The sequence below is a fragment of the Microtus pennsylvanicus genome, chromosome 10 (genome assembly GCF_037038515.1).
Source record: "Microtus pennsylvanicus isolate mMicPen1 chromosome 10, mMicPen1.hap1, whole genome shotgun sequence".
Taxonomy (NCBI): domain Eukaryota; kingdom Metazoa; phylum Chordata; class Mammalia; order Rodentia; family Cricetidae; genus Microtus; species Microtus pennsylvanicus.
Window position 1 is genome coordinate 14,957,089 of NC_134588.1, and position 19,703 is coordinate 14,976,791.

Below are 19,703 nucleotides of genomic sequence, written 5' to 3' on the forward strand. Positions count from 1 at the left end.
GGGAAAGGTGCTGCCACAGCAGGCTGGGTCTTTCTATAGCAATTAGCAATCAAGACCCGCCCTCCAGACATGCTTTCAGGACAACCTGATCTAGACAATTCCTCAGCTGAAATCCTCATCCTAGGTGACTCTAGGATCGTTAGAACTAACCAGCGCATACACAGTGAAGTGAACAGCCTTTCACACACACTGCTGGAGCCATGGACCAAGCTTCTCCACCACCCAATAAATCTTCCTTCCTTGTGTCACTTCTATCTATCAGTCATCTCACTTCAATTCATTCAGCAAAATCTTCCTGAACACTGAATGTCAGGGGCCAGAAATAGGAGGTCAGTGATTTCCATTGCTGCTTTTCTTTTCTTTTCTTCCTTCCTTCCTTCCTTTTTTTTTTTTATTTTTGGAGACAGGGTTTCTCTGTGTAATCCTTGCTTGGAATTCACTCTATAGACCAGTCTGACTTCAAATTCATAAAGATCTGCCTGCGTCTGCCTCCCGAGTGCTGGGATTAAAGATGTGCACCACCACTGGCTGGTGCCCACTGCTGCTTTTACAAGGGTACCAGGCCAGGGTGGAGCCAAATACACAGATGGATTAGGGAGATGGGTCAGTCAGGAAAGTGCCTGCTATGCATGAGAGCCTGAATCAAGATGCCCCAAATGCTGACTCTGGCCCAGTCTCTAGCACCCACATGGCAGCTCACAGCCATCCATAACTCTAGTTCCAGGGGATCCAGCATCTTATTCTGGCCTCCACAGGTACCAGACATGTACATAGTGAACAAACATACATGTATACAAATATTCATATACAATAAGTATATGTACTTGTTTTAAAATGCTGAACATGGCGGTGGGCTTGGCATGGCAAGCCTATGGACCTAGGCAAATCGCTGGAGCTCATTGTCCAGCCAGCCTAGCTGAAAACTGATAATTTTCAGGTTCAGTAAGAGGTTCTGTTTCAAAAATAAAGATGAAGAGACTAGGGAAAGACAACTGACACTGATGTCTGGCTTCCACACGCATCCGTACACATGTCCACATATACCACATGTTCATATGCATATACCAATACTAACAAATGTACCACAATACACTACATGCGCACACACACTACACAGACACACACATACATAAACGAGATGGTCTAATGTAGCTGGCATGGCTGCCACTACACGCATTATCACAGCCACCTGTAATGATTCTATGTAAGTGCCACATCAGGCTGGCTCTGATTCAGTGACTTCCTGACAGTTGTGCCTTCAGCAATGACAGGAACAAAAATGATGCTCAGCCCCAGACTTCAACTCTGGGCACAGTTGAAGGTGCTTTACAAATTAAAGCTTGTGATAGGAAGGAAGTGGGCATTGCCACCATTTCCTCCTCCTTTCACATGGGGAAACTGAGGCACGGAAAGGTTAGCATGCCCAGAATATCAAGTTGCAGAGGCAGATGTTTTTGCTAGTGTGTATGTGTGGCGTGGTATTTGTGTGTGTTAAAATTGTCCATGCACACACGTGGAGGACAGAGGATGATGTTGGGTGTCTTGCTCTATCATTCCCTGCCTTGTTCCCTTGCGATATAGTTTCTCACGGAACCTGAAGCTTACAGGCCAGCAAGTCCCAGTGACCATCCTGCTTTCATCCTTCCCATTGCTGGGTTATTACAGGTGCAGCCACATTTGTTTTTTAACATGGGTTCTGGGGATCCTACAGTACTGTTACCCACAGAGCCATAAGTTCTCCTCAACCCTTGTGTGTGCATGCACATGTATGTGTGCACATGTCACATGTGTGGGGGTAGCCAAGGAGGCCAGAAGAAGGTATTGTCAGATCTCCCATAGCTAGAATCACAGGCAGTGTGAGTCACCTTGTGTGGATGCTGGGAACTGAGTTCAGATCCTATGGGAGAGCCGCAAGCATTCTTCACTTCTGAATCATCTGTCTGACCCCAGAACCTGTATCTTAACTCAGGCTGTCTGGCTTCAAGGCCAGGCTGCCCAGAGAGGTACCTGTAGATCTTTCCTTTAGGGCATGCCAGGACCCTGGCTCCAATTCTTTTCTACCTTAACAATTTGACAAAGACATGAATGTTTGGACCTGTAGGGTTCTCACAAGCGACAGAATCATCGGCGGTGTCCCCTGCTCTGCACCAGCTCAGGAGCTTAGCTCAGGCACAAAGAGACAAAGAGCCCTTACTGCTATGGAAGAGAGCAAGGACCTTGACCATTTCCTGTGCAGACAACGTTTGGAACCCATGTTTAAGAAAAGAAGTAGCTGAACAAGGTGGCATATGGTGCAATTCTGGGGTTGGAGAGGTGGGGATAGGAGGGTCATCAGCAAACACTGGCCTGCCAGCCTTGCTCACTTGGTGAGCGCCAGACCAATGACAGACTATGTCTTAAAAACAACAAAACAAAAAAGCCATGAGGAATGACAGTGAGGTTGTCTTCTGGCCTCTGAACATGTGTACATTCACATCTTACACATACATGTACATGCATACATATACAGACACACAGATGCACACACAGGGAAAATTCACCGAGAGTCACTAGGTATCTTGGAAAGTCAAGTTCGTGAGTAGACAGTGTCCACCACTTGGCCAGGCAAACTGTGAACTACCCATGAAGAGCCAGTTGTCCAGGGTCCTGCCCTGGCTTCTTCCTGTCCTGTTGAGGCTTTGCAGCAGTGAGCTTTGATGAGACCCCTCCCTGTCCTGTGAACAGCTGCCTCAGCATATAGTCCAGGCTGGCTTTGAGCTCAGGCCTTAGCCTCCCGAGTGCCAGGATCACAAGTATGAGCCATCATAGCTGGCTCTTGGCTGGCTTTGTGTGGTGTTCTGAGCTCTTACTGTAGATGGCTTTGTCAACCCAGAGTGAAAACTTCCAGCAAGTTCTGCTGGCATCACAGTCAGTAACATCTCAGCACCAGTGACTCATGGGCATATCTGCTTCAAAGAAGTGTGGCTGCAATGCTGGTAGGCACAGCCTGCGTCTTACAGCTGCTATTTGTGTGCTTTTATAAGCGGTTTGATTTCTTCCAAGTGAGTCCCACATAGCTCAGGTTAGCCTCATACTTGTTATGTAGCTGAGGGTGACTTTGAACTTGAGATCTTTCTGCATCCACCTCCTGAGTGCTGAGATTGCAGGCATCCAGCATCATGCCTGGTTTAGGAGGTGCTGCGAATGAGACTCCGTGTGTGTCAGGTGGTCAGGTTTGGTGGCAAGGGCCTTATTCTGTCTTTGTCTTTAATCTTGCTTTTTGAGAAACTGTCTTTCAATTAACCTGGAAATCAATGAATAGGCTGGGGTGGTTGGCCAGTGAGCCTCAGGAATCTATTTGTCTCTGCCTCCTGAGTTACAAGCATGGCTTTTTTAAGAATGTAGGTTTTGGGGATCTAACTTCATTCCCCATGCTTGCAAAGTAAGCTCTCTACTGACCGAGCTATCTCTCTAGCTCCAAAAAATCCTCCTATCACAGGAGAGGGCGGAGGAAGAGCCCCAGACACCGGGAGTTCTCTGAAAGGCTTCCTGGAGCCATGAGGAGTCTCAGAGCCACTGGAGAGGAGCTGCCAGCAGGGGGCACTGTCACCCTTTCCATGCACAGCTTCTTGATCTACAAAAACAACTGGAGCTGCCAGTGAAGTCTGCTCCCACAGCAGGTGAGGAGCTTTCATGGCTTCCACAACTACTGACAGAGATATGGTTGGCCACACCCCAATAATGTAGGGCCAGAAGCAGGGATGTCAGGGTCTGTCACCTTGAGGCAGAAAGAGGGTGTAAAGTTCAGGCTCCTTTAAATATGATTTTACACACACGAGTTTTCTCCCAGGTCTTACATGCTTTCATTATTGTGGCTGTCATACACAAGTCTTGTTTTTTTAAAAATTCCTTTTGACTATCAATGTGTGTGTGTGTGTGTGTGTGTGTGTGTGTGTGTGTGTGTGAGAGAGAGAGAGAGAGAGAGAGAGAGAGAGAGAGAGAACCAATATTCTGACACATTCCTACTAGTTCTCATGATTAGTTTCTTTTCTTGAGATGGGTTTCATGTATTCCAGGCTAGTCTCAAATTCATATAGCCAAGGATAGCTGTGAACCGATGGCCTATCTCTCCTTCCTGAATGCTGGGATTTGCATCGCCATGCCTGGTGCTGAGAATCAAACTCAGGTCTTTGTGCTGCTAGGCAACCACCCTGCCAACTGAGCCACATCCTCAGCCTTTTGAATACCATTTGTACCTAAACAACATTCATGGTTTTCTAAGTAATTGCTATTCAACATTCCTACTACTTCTATTTTTAAAACTACTTACAGCATATGCATGTTCTTATATATGTTCAGACATCTACTACTTAAGCCTGTGTGTTATACTCCTAGCACAAATTCAAGTGTTTGCAGTTACTGGGTCAAAGAGTCAACTGTCACCAAGAGTATATGCTTGCATCACTTTTATCACAGCTCAGGAACACTGGCCATTCTTCACTGCTATAGGATTAGGGTAACTGTTGGAAAAGACCATCTCTACTCTGTGTGTGCAAGTGCGGTGCACACCCATGTGTGCACACTGAGGCCAGAGGAAGATGTCAGGTGTCCTGGTCTACCACTCTCCACCTTGTTCTGTTTTTAATTTTCATTTTAGTGGTGTTTGTAGAACATGCAGAAGCATGTCTGGCGGGGACTCATGGGTGACTTCCATGGGATTCAGAGACCGAGAAGGATGAGCACCCCATTTACCATTTATTTCTACTGCTCTCTCTCTGCCACCAGCCCCTTGGGCTCACAATCTCATGCACTCCTCCAATCAACCCTTCCCACTTCCCAGCTGAGGCAAACATGACTCAGATTCATTTAGGGACTCACCCCACAGATACCACATTCATTCATGGTGAGGGCAGAATTGAGCTCTTTAACTCCAAAGATGGTCACTGTTCTGACCTTGGGCTGTGGAAGCGACCATATCAAGAGACTCCCCCCAGAATTCATCACAGGGTGGTGCCTATGTGAACCAGGGGTGCTCTGTTGCCTGGCTTCTCAGGAGTGCCCTGGGTTGAGTGCCCCCTTCCACATCTGTAGTAGACAGTCCCGGCGGGTGGTGTAGGGTAAATGTCTAATGTGGAACCAGTGTCTGGGAACGATGTTTCCACTTGGTGTGTACAGCTTCTCCCCTTGTCTGCCCAGGAGACTTCGGAGGGCCAGGTTGCCCGACAGGATCTTCTCATAGAATTCCACTCCACCCTGGGCATAGGCTGCAGACAGAGAGGCTGTGCGGCGGTCCAGCCAGCCTTCCAGGGCGACAGTGAGGGAGTCCTTGGAAAAAGTGTAGGCCACGAAGCTTGCCACTATTGCCACCAAATTGAAGGCAGCTCGAAGGCTCATGGGGCCTCTATAGAGCCCCAGGGCATGCTTGACACCCACACTTAGTACCCAGGTTCCTGCGAGGCAAGCCGGGGCTGGCAGGCTCTGCAGGGCAGCAGCATTGCTCTCCAGGTATATTACCTCTTTGGCTAAGGCAAACTTCTGAGCATTATGAGACAGGGTCAGGGCGTCTCTCAGCCTGGTGCCTGCTGGGCTCTGCCAATCCACTCTTTGCCCATGTACGATCACAGTATGGTCGATGGCGGTCACAGAGCCATCCAGGAAGATGGCAGGGATTCCCACCATGGCCCCAGTAGGAAATCTTGGGAAGCCAGCACTCACGGGCTGGAAAGTGAAGGCAGTGAAAGGCTTGAAGCAGTGACCTGAGGGGACACCCATGTCCTGTAGCACCTCTTGGAAGAGCTTCTGGAGCTGAGAGGAAAGAGGAGCCGGCTGGCCCTGAGGCCAGTACTGGTAGAGCCATCGGACTATGGGATCTGAGAAGAGGTGAAATGAGATTTGAACCCCAAACAGGCCCACACAGGAACCCACCAAGAGGCCTGACCTGTGTCTCTGTATAAAGGCTGCGGCCCTCCACAGAGGACCAGCCATGAGTACTGCCTCTGCAGATAATGTGGCCAAAAATAAGAGAAGTCAGCCGGTGATTCTGTCAGGTTACAGACTGAGCAGTCTCTGGGGCCACACGGTTCTTAGAGTCTGGGCTCCAGAGCCAGACCACCTGGGGGCTTCACGGAATCAGTTCTCCATCTGCCAGGCAAGTGTGTGACAGCGGCCACGGTGGCTGTGGTAACAAACAGAAAACATTTCAGGGTCTCGCGGTGTCTGGCAAAGGCTGTACTAGTTTTACCGCCATGGCTGGACACAGCACTAACCACTGCACAGCCTCACTCTAGCCGGCACTCAGCCCACGGTACATCTCTAACTAAGAACAAACCGTTATGCATAATTCACGGGTACTTACTATATGCTAGATACAGTTCTGAGAGCATACCATACACAGCATATGGGGCTGCGTACAGCCTGCACACATCTCTCATATACTTTAGATCATCTCGATACTACTTATAATACCAAATACAACATAACACTACATATACAGTTAGACTCTGAACTAAATGTCCGCAAGCTCAGTGGGCACAGTCTGCCTTGTATGTTTTTAATTCTTGGCTGACTGAATATGCACCCATGGACACGGAAGGCTAACTGTACTAGGAAATACCTGTAATACTAAGAAATAAGGAAGTTTTAAAAAATTATACATAAGCACACACTACATATGCATATCCTTAGGGGATTAGATTCAAGGCCCCCCAGACTCCAAGATCTTCAGATGCTCACCTCTCACAAAAACAGTTTAGTATTTGTAAATTACATATATATGTAACTTATTATATATATATATATTTTCTTTTAGTTTTTTGAGACAGGGTTTCTCTGTAGAGAGAGGCTAGAGTTAATGGGCCAATCAGCGTATAATTTATGGAGACCTATGTGTGATTTTCTTTGGGGCTAAACAGTTGTGGGGTAAAGGGCGAAACAAACAACAAACAAGCCAGGCCCCTTCATGTTACACTGTAACTTTGGAGTCTGTCCTGGAACTCTCTCTGTAGATCTGGTTGGCCTCAAACTCACAGAGTCTATCCTCCCATCTCTGCCTTCCAAGTGCTGGGATTAACAAGCAGGCCATTACCTATATTCTATGTCAACTCTAGATCACTTACGGTACCTATTACAACGCAAATGCTACATGTGTTGTTGTGGCGCTGCATTGCTTAGGGGAAAAAAGCCATGCTCAGTACCGATGGAAACTTCCCCCAAACACATTTGATTTGCAGCTGGTGGACTCGGTACAAAGGAAAACACTCACAACACAGGAACCTATACCACAACGGTTGATTTCCAGCTGTGAAAATAAGTGTCGTTGGGTCAGGTTTATTGTCTTGGACCTTCAGCATCTCGAATTAAAGGAAAATAAACTCCTGTCGTCAGGACATGCATTGTGTAGTACTTTGTGCGGCATGTTAGCCACTGATAGTACAGGCTCAATATTTGATCACAGGCTGCTTGGGAACCACAGCAGGTGTTTCACTTAAGAAAAAAAAACTGTATTCTTGCATGTACACGAATAGACCAAAACGGTCCATCAACCTGACTTACCATCATACATAGTCAATACTGTTTTGCTGGGTTTTTTTGGGGGGGGGGGGCAGGGTCTCACAGGCGCACTTTTGAACATTCTGGGCACTTTATTTCGTCTGTGACTATACTATGCCACTAATTATCATTCTATTTCTCTTTGGATAAAATGTCATTGTATTCCTATCCACACAGAGCGTTTGGTAAGCAATGTACTGCTGCAAACAGAAGGCAGGGTTCTGAGTCACACCATTTAAGTCACTCTTTCCCAGAGGAAACTGAGGCTAGTTAAGGCGGGGTCCTGCAGAGACGGCCAACAAACTCGCCGGGGTCAGTCTGTGAGCTCCGCGGCGGGCCCAGCAGTGGATGGAGGATTCTGGCTTTAGAAGGGTCCCCCACACCCCTCCGCCCTAACCCACAGGCTTCCTGCAGCCGAAACCCGACAGCACCCGGAAGCAGAAGAACGTCCCTCTCAGTGAGACCCGCGAGCGCTCACCTCTGCAGAAGCCACTGGAAAGCGAGACTCCCGCGCCGGACCCAGCGGGCGCAAAGCACGCCGGTCTACGGCCTTCGGAGGTGGGGCGTTCTGGCCGGGGCGGGGCTTGGGGGGCGGGGCTTACAGTCCCGCCTGTGCTCCGGATCTGGCGGAGCCTTTCCCCACTCTGAACTAAGCTTGTAGTACCGGCGGCGGAGGAGCCGCCCAGCGACTTTGTCATCCCGCTCACGGGTCGCGGACCTATCGGAGCTAAGATAGAGACGGTCTGGTCATCTGGTCCTGATTTCTCTGTCAGAGCAGAATAAGTATTTGCGCAGTACGCTGGAAGAAGAGCCAAGCTTAGTGAGAAAAACAAGGCCGGGAAGGTCTGGAATTTGCTGCTAATAACCCCTGCATTCCAAAAGTCAAGTGGCCTTGTGAAGCTTGCAAGAAGTGGGGTATTGACAAGATTAGAGTTAAGCAAGAAATACATACTGGAAGGCACACCCAGCAAATTGTGGATGTGTGGATAGTACGTGTGCATCCATTCGTGTGAAAGACTAGCGGTTAGCCTGGGATGTTCCCCAGAAACCAGCCGCCCAGTGTTTGGAGATAGGGTCTCTCACTGTCACCTGGGGTTCAGCAGTTAAACTAGCCTGCCTGGCCAGTAGACCCCAGGAATCTGCCTGCTTCTGCCTCCCCTGTGCTGGGATTAAAAACATGCACCAAAACACCATCTTCTTAGTGGATGCTGGGGTTGAGTCCAGGCCCGCATGCTTTTGTAGTAAGCGCTTTACCAATTGAGCCATCTCATTAATAGTTTGACGAGTTTTCTAAAAAACAATCCTGAGGGTGCTTTGGGGTGTGAAAATAATACTCAGTATTACTAGAGCTTTAATTATTATTCTGTAGGTTAGAATAATATGTTTAACTGTCTCATAGTTTATAAATATTACCTTAACACATCCAGGAATTTTTTTTTGTATTAAGATATTCTACTTGGTTTATGGCCAACTTTCAATCAGCCCACAAGCCTTACAGAATATCTTCCTTATTTATATCTCATTATTTTCATCTTTAATTGATCAAATTCCCCGAGACATCTCAAACCATACTTGGATTGAACTGAGTTGGTTCTTTTTTGTTTGTTTGTTTTAATTTTTTTTGAGACAGGGTTTCTCTGTGCAGTCTTGCTGTCCTGGAACTCACTCTGTAGAGCAGGCTGGCCTCAAACTCAAAGATCCACTTGCCTCTGCCTCCTGAGTACTGGGATTAACGGTTTGTGCCACCATGCCCAGCAAGTAAGTGAGGTGACAGAGGCAGAACATTGCATAACAAGTTGGCCATAACAACCTGAAGCGGAGACATGCTTGCAAGATGGTCACAAGGCAGTCATAATAGCCCTTTGAAACAAAGGCATGGTTTCCATTTCCTGGAACAGGCAGTACAGAACCACTTGTAGTGAAGGTTACAGTTGGGGCATAGCCCTATCTTTGAGAAACAGATTTAATCATAAACAGGAATCAGCCTAGTTTGTCTTTACTCTAGGAGAGCTTTCAAGCCTAAGATGGAGGCAGTGTGGTACATCACTCTGTGTAAGGTGTACAATGTTGGTTACTGGGGGTAGGATCCTCTGACTACTTTTCATATGCATCTCAAGGTTTGATTTTTAAGATTTTTGTACGTGTGTGGTGTGCACACGTGTATATGCATGTTTATGTGTGTAGATGTGCATGTGTATGTGTGCATACAGGCATGTTGAGGATTAAGGCTGATGTCATGTGTCTTCCTCAGTCACTCCCTACATTATTTACTGAGGCAAGGTCTGCTACTGAATCTAGAGTTTACCAGTCGGGTACTCTAGCAAGCCAGTTCGTTTTGAAAAGCCTTCTTTGTACCTGTCATGGGAGACAAATGGGCACAGAACAACATCCATCTTCAATTTGTTTCAACTACCAAATGCTGACCACTGGGAAAAACTGCCTTTCATCTAAACTGAAGATTTCCAGATGTGGACAGAATCGCTGGAATCCACAGCCTAGATGCTCAGGTCAAGGCAGGCTTGTCTTCCTACCGATTTCTTAGCCCACAGGATTTGGAGCCTGGCAGGCCCTGTGCTAAACAGCAAAAGGCAAATATGACCCTCAGCCACCATGGAGGACCCCGAGGAGTAGCTCTAGGTGCCAACTAAGTAAGTTCTCTGTCTTTTTAAATCAAAAATTCAAGTAAAAATTTATTCTTCTCAGAGATCTCTGATGCAGTTTGACACCTGAGAGGTTTTGTTAGTTTAAAAGGATAACATCACCAAAGAAATTTCAGCAAAATACAAATACAAGTTATTAAGGTGTGTACCTGCAATTTATAAAGGTGTGAGGACAAGTTCATGCTATCAAATTTTTCTCTCATGCTGCCTTTCATAATCTTAAAAATACTTCCATTATGCAAAATATCTGTCACAGTCATTCTGACATAAGTTGCTACTGTTTATAAAATGCATATGTTTAAAACTTATGTTTTAATAAAATCAAATATTTTTGTGAGTTCCAGGGAGCTGAATTGAATAATCCACCTTAAACAGATCAGATACACCCCTCTCAACTCTCTGGTCCTAAAAACATTTTTCCTGAACTTAACTTTATTCTCTGTTTGCCAATACCTTAAACAGGTGTAAGAGACACCAGACATTTCTATACTACAAACACTGGGCAGGAACAAAGAGTCCAGCTACTCCAGGATGTGACCAGCACCCAACTTTCTCAGGTTTCTCCTCCCAGACAATGCCCACAAATAAGCAGGAAGCAGTCTTGAGAATCTGCTGCTCTAATTCCTTTAACCTGATGTGTCTGACCTCCCACCTTTTTATTATAAAAAAAGAGATGGGAATGTAATGGTCTGCTCTGTCCCTTTAACAGACAAGTCCTGCCTACTCCCTCCCCTGTCCACCACCGAGGCAGGCAGATCTTCCTTCTGCTTGCAGCCTGAGTCCATTTCTTTCCTTCCCTCTCCCAAAGGGGCAGCTTCTGTTTCTCTCCTTTCTCCCCACTTCTCCCCTTCCCTCTTCTCTCTGTTTCTCTCTCTCTCTGCCTCCCTCTCTGCTCTTCTCCCTCCTACCCTTTCCTTTCTCTTTGCCCTTCATAACCCACTAAATGAATATCCAACCTCATTCTGCATGGTGTGCCTATCTGTCTAGGTCTTTCACCTACCACGGGTCCTCGTGGGACAGGTTTCTGTCTCTCACCTGCCGCACAGCTTCCTGCCTGGGACCTGGCTGCCTTCATGGCCCACTGTGGTCTTGTGGCCCACTGCCTGCTGCTGCCACTTGGGAACCTGCAGTGTTTCTGCCACTGCACCCCTCAGGGAACTGCAGCGTTTTGTTTTCACCATTATACCCCCCACCTCCCGCAACTAGTTGGATTCACCTGCTCCTTCAAGAAGTTCAAAGCAGATCAGAGTATGTTTAGATAGCTATTGTGTACCAATCAGCCACTAACCTAAGTTAGGGGAGGAAGACCCTTCAAAGACTTTATTTGAAAGAAAAGACTCCTATATGATGTGGTATGTGGGAGATCTATATCTGTGTTTCCAGGCCATAGACACATGTTTTTGGCTCCAGAATAATCTGTGTTTTTGTAGGACCCAGCCCTGACAAGCTCAATAGAGGCCTGAGTCTCAGTAGTTTGCCCAAAGGAATTACCTAGTTCTAAGAAAGACCACAAACTGAGACCACCCAGGTATCACCCAGGGACAGACCATCCAAAGGAAATTCCTAAGGTTCCAACCATTGTAAATAGGATCTCCTGCCAGAACACACCCATCGTTTTTCCACAGGACACCCCTAGACAAATGTCAGCCAATCAGGGGTCCTGAACCTTAGAAATTCCTCACCTCCACCTTTGCCTCTATAAAAACTCAACCCTAACTGAGCTTGGAACTCTCTGACCACTGCAATGTGATGGACACACGGAGAGTCCACGTTTGCAAACTTGTGTGAAAATAAAGACTCTTTGCTTTTACATACAGGACTTGGTCTCCTAGTTGGTTTTGGGGGGATTCTGTGATCTGGACATAATAGTTTTATTACTTTGATGAGAGAGCTGATTTTCTGTTGATAGTGGCCAGACCTGGTTCATGGGGGCACAGGCAGTGATCCCCAAGTTTTGCAACGTTTTGTAAAAAATACTTCACCAACTAAAAGTCCTTGAGCTATAACTAATCTGAAAGGAAAGAGGTTACTCTTGAGATCTTCAGTTCTCTAGCTCCTGAGTGTAATGGTCTGTCCTGTCCCTTTAAGAGACATGCCCTGCCCACCCCCTCCCTGGTCTGCCAAGGCAAGCAGATCTTCCTTCTTCCAGCCTGAGCTCTTCCCTTTCCATTTCTCTCCTGAAGAGGTAGCTTCTCCTCTCCTCTTTCCCCCTCCTCTCTCTCTCTGTTTCTCTCTCTTTCTATCTCTGCCTCTCTCTGCTCTTCCCCTTCTCCCTTTCCCCTTTCCCCTCCATAACCCGCTAAATAAATACCCACTTTCTCTGCATGGTGTGCCTGTCTGTCTCTGTCTCTCACCTGCCATGTGGGGACCTGCTGCTACCACTGCTGCCACTCATGGAACAGCACCATTTTATTTTTACCATTACACCGAGTCTTAGGAAACTATAAGGTCCCGAGTTCAACAGCACACACCGATGGTGTTTATTTCTTGAGGCCACAAGAGACAGTGAGCAAAGGATTTTGGACTTCCCAGGGAGTCAAGGAGTCTATCTAGGCTTTGGGGAAAGGGCAAGGAGTGTCTCATGAGAAGGAAGTACTCTTGCTAATGTGTAACTAGGTGATGGGGAGATATGGAGGATGGATGCTCTTCCTTAACATCTAGCCTCCCTCATGCCTGAGTCTGGCAACCTGAGCTCTGTAAGTCTCCTGGGTGCCTGTCGTTCTCAGGACTCTTGGCACCTGAGGAGTCTGTCTACAGACTCACAGGCTCTGAGAAGAGTGGCTGTATCTCTCTGTAGCAGCAGGGATCCTGAATCAACTATGAGGATGGGCATGGGCACAGGAGGCTCCAGATGGGCTTAACTTGAACAAATCTGGTCTGGAACTTAGCTTTTCTTCTCTGGAGTCCTGGTACTGGACACTGGCTGCCCGGTACAGATTCACAGACAGACTCTCCCTACCGTACGGGTTAGTGTGACCTGATTAGCCCCTAGTTTAAATCTAACAGGAAAGGTGTGATAATGTTAGTAAGCGCAAGAGAAAGAGAGCTGCCAGATCTCCAGAAGCAAGTGTTGCACCCGAGATTCCCAGTCATTCAGTCATGATGCCAACCGTGTTCTAGCCACTGTCCCCACAAAACTGGCCGACGGATCCTGGAGAACTCTGAACATCACAATGAGTGCCCTGCAGGAACTTTTAACCATTGTATGGATTTCAGGATAACACATGTGACGTTTCCCTACCTCTTTTCATCCACAGGAGATCTGAAGGAGGGGAAAAGCTCTTTGAACCATCTGAAAGGTGATCTGGTTCACCTAGGAACTGAGGTTAGAACATTCAAGAGATGTATTTCTTGTAACATCCGCTAGAGGACACAGAAACCCTAACACAGCTAAATGCAACCATTCCTACCGCTTTAAGCTTTAGGTCAGAAAAGCTGGGAAATTGGTGCTTACTTATAGGTGGGTAAACTGAGGCAGACACAAACATACACTGACATGTGAACAGATTCAAGTTCGTAGAACAAAGCCTGAGCCAGAGAGTCACTGTGAGGTTAATCTTGAGGTTCCACTTGACGGGATCCATGTCTGTAAGGGAATTTCCAGGCCAGGCTAACAGAGGTGGAAAGACCCCCATGACTGTGACTGACACAGCTCCATGGGCTGAGATCCCGGGTTGGATGAAAAGGAGAAAGTGGACTGAGCACCAGCATCCGTCTCTTTCTGCTTCCTCCCCGTGGATGCAACACAAGCAGCAGCTGCACACTCCTGCCTCCATGATGACATAACCCACAACAAACTTGTCCCTAAGTTTCTTTTGTCTCAGCAATGAAAAAATGACTAATGCGGTTAGGAACGCAGTGTTGAGTACCTGGAAGGAAGGGGCCAGGAGGAGAACCAGCCAGAGGCTTAGGAACCGATGGCTGGAGCTGTGGAGTGAAGCAGATGAGTGCCAAACCTGAACTTGGAGGAATCAGGTCCTGCAGAAGCACAGTCTGGACTTGTCTGTGTGGTGCCAGAGGCCAAGCAGACGTATTCAATGCAGGGCCCAGCTTGCACAGAGCTGGGGTTGGAACTTGGACTTCACACATTCTCAACAAACTCTCCAGCAGCCGAGCCACATCCTCAACACAGCAGAAGCCAATGTTCTCTCCTGAGCAGACTCAGATGAATAGGCCGCTGACCCACGGGCTGAGAAATGAGGGGTTGCCCTGCGAATGATGGGTAGCCAAAGGGCTCCTGAGCACCAGTGGTCTCTGGTGGGTTCCTGGCAGTCAGCTGCTGTCCTGTCCAAAGGCGGAGTACTGGAGTCTCTCTCTCTCTCTCTCTCTCTCTCTCTCTCTCTCTCTCTCTCTCTCTCTCTCTCTCTCTGTGTGTGTGTGTGTTCTCGTGTGTGTGTGTGTTCTCGTGTGTGTGTGTGTGTGTATGTGAGAAAGAGAGTCAGGTTCTGACAATTTAAGATTATATACTGTTGATTGCTAATCTTGATCATTAATTTGGGATCTAGAATCACCTTGGAAATAAATCTCTGCGATGTCTGTTATACCTGGTTCTTTTTCTTTATACAGGGATTATCTGGGTTAGGTGGAGTTGGAAAGACCCATCTTACATGTGGACATCACTGTCCATGGTCTGGGGTCCCAGACTGAGGAAAAAGGGGAAGTGAGCGAGCACTTCCTGGCTGTGAATGCCATGTGACCAGCTGTCTCAAGCTCCTGCCATGGTGCCTTCCTCACCTGATGGTTTGACTTTCCTGCCGTGATGTTCTTGGGAGTGGCCACTAAGGTCAAGGTCCTTGAGAGGTTCCCAGTAGAGGTGGGAAGTCAGATCCCTCCTAGGTCCACGAACTGCCACAAACAACTCCCAGAAACAGCTGTAGGAGTGCCTGGCTCTTAGTCTCTTGGCACGTGTGTGTGCATGTGTGTGTGTGTGTGAGACAAGTCTGGGTGCATGTGAATGTGTGTGTGGAGGCCAGAGGTCAACCCCAGACACAATTCCTCAGTATGTTTTCCATACTGATTTTTAAAGCAGGGTCTCTTTTGCAGGACTGTGGTGGTACACTCCTTTAATCCCAGCACAAGGTCAGCCTGGTATACAAAGGGAGTTCCAGGACAACCAGAGCTGTTACACAGAGAAACCCTGTCTTGAAAAAAACAAAACAACAACAACAACAAAAAAAAAACCAACAAAAAATAAACAAAAAAGTCCAGGGTCTCTTACTAGCCCAGAATTTGCCAAGCAGGCTAGACAGGCTGGCCTTTGAGTCCCATGGATCTTCTCCCATCCCCAACCTCTTGTTCACCATCATTGGGATTAGAAGCGTGTACCTTTGTATGCAGCGTTTTACATGGGTTCTTGGGATAAAATTCAGGTCTTCATGCTTGAGACAAGCACTTTACTGAGTGACCCCTCTCCCAGCCCCTAGCCTAAGCTTAGTCCCTTGTCATGGTAACTCTCGCCTTTGTCCAGCTTAGTTTTGTACCAAGAGTCTCTCAGCGTTGCCATCATAGCAATGACATTTTTATTTCCAGCAAGAAAAAATATAGTTTAAAACCAAGGCATCCACATTTCAATTCCTGCCTCTAGAAACTTTAATTCTAAAAATAGCTTGAATATAAATGAACTCAGAGGACCCCAGTGGCTTTCGAGGGCAAAGAGGGGTAATAGACAAAACGGTGATGCTTAGTCTAGAATCAAGTATGTGTTGAGAGCTTTGGTCCGGAGATTCTTCATTTCCTCCAGCACCTTCTCTACCACCTTTTCTGGAGGCTGGGCTGAGTCTTTGGCATCCCTGAATATCGGAAACACAACAAAGATACACTAAGCCACTTTTTAAAACATGCAAGTCAAGCAGACCAGATGGCTCCTTAGTAAAGGCAACGGCCCCAAGGCTGATGACCTGAGATCCATCCTCGAGACCCACAGAGTAGAAGGAGAGAGACAAGTGTCCTCTGGCCTCCACTGTGTGCTTACCATGGCCCATACAGGCCCATACATATATTCATATATACATATATATTCACATGAGAACATACAAATTCAATCAATAAATGTTATTTAAAGAATTTAGAAGTGGGGTAAAGGTACTTGCTGCCCTGTCTTGAGACATGAGTCTGATTCCCTGGACCCACATCATGGAAGGAGAGAACACACACACACACACATACACACAACATACATACATACACACCAAGTAAACAAACTTTAAAAAACCAGGTGAATTATCTTGATGTCCTATGAAGATTGGAAGTTCTGCTTTAATACAGAAAGAAGGTTTTGATTATATTTGGCAGTAATTTAGTAACCAGTGAGAACCTTCAGCCCCCAAGTGCCTCTAACTGGATTTGGGTCTCAGCTACATAGTTTCTTATGGTTTCCACCTCCCATTCTGCTCACCCCTGTCACTCTGACCACCGTGAAGGTGAAATGAGAAACCAGTCATACAGATGCTACAGGATCTCAATGCTCAGATAGCAATAGCTGGGTTTGCATCCTTGGATATGTGAGTGCAGACATGTGTGCGTGTGCGTGTGCGTGTGTGTGTGTGTGTGTGTGTGTGTAGGCCAGAGGCTCACACTGGTGTTGTGGAAAATTATTTTAACTTTGTAAAGGTGTGTAACATTCTTTTTCTGCTGTTTTTGTTAATGATACAGAGGCGTGTTACATTTAATTGATTAAATAAAACTAACCTGGGTCAGGAGGCTGAGTCAGCAAGTAGCTGACAGGAAGTGCTAGGGAGGAACTAAGTGTAGCTGGGGTTTTTATGTGAGAGCTGAGCAGAAGGACGCCCCCTTTTGGGGAGACGCAAGCCAGGAGAGGTTAGCTGCTTGCTACTCAGCCTCTCTGAGTGAACAGGATTTCCTCTCAACCTTTGAATCCTGAGTTCTGTAGAAGGATAGAGATTTAGACAAAGTTTCCCTTAGCGGCAGTGATAGAGCCGGTAGCAGAGGAACACTTCCCACCTGGCTGCAGCCTGTGCAGCTGTGGTAGCAGCAGGGTTGCAATTGCTGGTTGGGACAGCCATTGCTTAGGTGCAGCCATTGCACTGAATATAAAAGAACACGTTGGGTATCTTCCTTGGGGTTCTTTGCTTTATTTTGAGACAGGATCTCTCACTGAACTTGGAGCTCACTAAGCTGGCCAACCAGCCCCAGCAATCTTTCAATCTTTCTGTCTCTGTCTTCCCTGTGCTGAGATCACAGGCATACACTATCATATCTTTTTTTTTTTCTTCGAGACAGGATCTTTCTATGTAGCCCTGACTGGTCTGATATTCACTATGTAGATCAGGGTGGCCTTGAACTCACAGAAATCCTCTACCTCTCAAGTGCTGGGATTAAAGTCATGTTCCACCATGTCCAATTTGCCTCTTTAAAGAACAAACCAAACCACAGGTTTTAGGGGATCGAATTCAGGTTCTCACGCTTGCTGAGCACACACTTACAGACTGATCCTCCCCATGTCTGGATTCAAGTTTTAACAACATTTTATTGTTATTTTAAAGAATTATGTGTATATGTATGCGTGTGGGTTTGTGCACATGCATGCGGTGCCCAAAGGGCTGGAAGAGGGAACTAGCTCTCCAGGAGCTGGAGTTACAGGCAGGTTTGAGCTGATGTGAGTGCTGGGGATTGAGCTCAGGTCCTCTGGGTGAGCAGTATGCATTCTTAATCACTTAATCATCTCTCCAGCCCCGTGGATTCAATTTTTAAAGGCTTCTTGCTAAAGCATTTGAAGGAGATGATAGTGTATAAATGCTGACACATTTAAATATTTGAAACATTGGAGATATGCCCCTTTCAACGCTTGCGATACTGAGATTCAGACATTATGAACAGCTCTGGCCTCTCAAGTGCTGGGATTAAAGTCATGTTCCACCATGTCTTTACATTCACCTAGGATGAATCTTATTCCAGGTAAAGACACCCACTTACTTCTCCTTCTTGGCTTCCTTGTGGTTGAGCATGGGGAATTCCACTTGGATCATTTCTGGAGTCAGCATGATTTCTATGCTCTGCTCACAGAGGTCTCTGGAAAGGAATAAGACATTGAGTGGGAACAGTTCTTCCTTCTCAGCATAAACATAGGATGGAAGGCAGAGCATTTGGGAGCCTTGCCATGCCGGCGCTTTCCAGTGTTAGTTGCAGCTACTTCTGCTGAGTTCACGTGCAGGGAAGCAGAGGACAGACAGACACACTGCCTCCACCAGCCCACAGTGTTACAGAGAAGCAGAGGACAGACACACTGCCTCTGCCAGTCCACAGTGTTACAGAGAAGCAGAGGACAGACACACTGCCTCCACCAGCCCACAATGTTACAGAGAAGCAGAGGACAGACAGACACACTGCCTCCACCAGCCCACAGTGTTACAGAGAAGCAGAGGACAGACACACTGCCTCTGCCAGCCCACAGTGTTACAGAGAAGCAGAGGGCAGACAGACACACTGCCTCTGCCAGCTCACAGTGTTACAGAGAAGCAGAGGGCAGACAGACTGCCTCCGCCAGCTCACAGTGCTGCAGAGAAGCAGAGGGCAGACAGACACACTGTCCTCCGCCAGCCCACGGTGCTGCAGTGTAGGGATAAGTCCCGCCCCTTAGGGGGCGTGTTCGCCTCGGGCTAATGTCTGCCTATAAATTTGGCAATCGTGCTCCGAGCTGTCTCTTCTACTTTCCTGGTCTCCGCGGGAACGGTGGTTCTGTAAGTCTATTTCTACATTAAAATTATATATATTTTTACAAACTGTCTGCATTCGTTTACACCGCTACATTTTGGCGTCCAACGTCGGGCTATTTTGCCCCCGACTCAAGAGGGTAGCCTGCTAGCTAACACAGCACCCTCCTGGGTGCTGTTTTTCAGTTCGTGACTCCGGCCCCAGTGCCGAGTCCGAGACATACTCGGCCACACAGGCCCATTCTGCCTGTCTTGGCTAAGTTTTACAGCGGAACCCCACTGCCTGAATTAGCAGAAGCTCAAGTACCTGCAGTTTTGCAACAAAGCTGCCACAGCGGCAGATTTGGTCTGACACAAAGTGACTTGGCCGGGCAGTGGTGGCGCAGGCTTTTGATACCAGCACTTGGGAGGCAAGGGCAGGCGGATCTCTGTGAGTTTGAGGCCGGCCAGGCAGTGGTAGCACACGCCTTTAATCCCAGCACTTGGGAGGCAGAGACAGGCGGATCTCTGTGAGTTCGAGGCCAGCCTGGTCTACAAGAGCTAGTTCTAGGACAGGCTCCAAAAACACAGAGACCAACAACTGGCAGGAACCGATCATTGCAGGTAAAAAAATTTTTCTTTTATAAATAAAATGTCTGAACACATTACTATTCAAGAATTTAACAGTTTTTTTAATTGTACCATGTGGGAGATTTTACAAGAGGTGTCTATCACGCCACCTCTATGGATCCTTCTGGGATTCGTAGTTTTCATTGGCACCAAATGGTTTGATAATAGAAATATGATAAAGTCTTTACGAGACGAATCCAGGATTCTTAAGGCAGAGATAGAACGCTTAAAAACAATT

General features: G+C 47.1%; 2 protein-coding genes across 2 annotated transcripts in view; both read right to left on the minus strand.

The window, feature by feature from the left end:
• Positions 1-2,463: 2,463 nt before the first annotated feature.
• On the minus strand, positions 2,464-8,064 carry Tmem177 (transmembrane protein 177). Its single transcript, XM_075987732.1, has 2 exons — positions 8,006-8,064; positions 2,464-6,154 (listed from the first exon to the last, which is right to left on the minus strand). The coding sequence occupies exon 2, from the start codon at positions 5,962-5,964 to the stop codon at positions 5,029-5,031; it is 936 nt and encodes a 311-aa protein (XP_075843847.1). The 5' UTR covers positions 5,965-6,154; positions 8,006-8,064; the 3' UTR covers positions 2,464-5,028.
• Positions 8,065-15,686: 7,622 nt separating this feature from the next.
• Positions 15,687-19,703, minus strand: part of Cfap221 (cilia and flagella associated protein 221) — a 98,239-nt gene continuing 94,222 nt past the window's right edge. The window contains exons 23-24 of the mRNA XM_075987393.1: positions 18,120-18,215; positions 15,687-15,976 (exon numbers count right to left, since the gene is read on the minus strand). Coding sequence (XP_075843508.1) covers positions 15,868-15,976; positions 18,120-18,215 — 205 coding nt within the window. The 3' untranslated portion in view covers positions 15,687-15,867. The remainder of the gene's footprint in view (positions 15,977-18,119; positions 18,216-19,703) is intronic.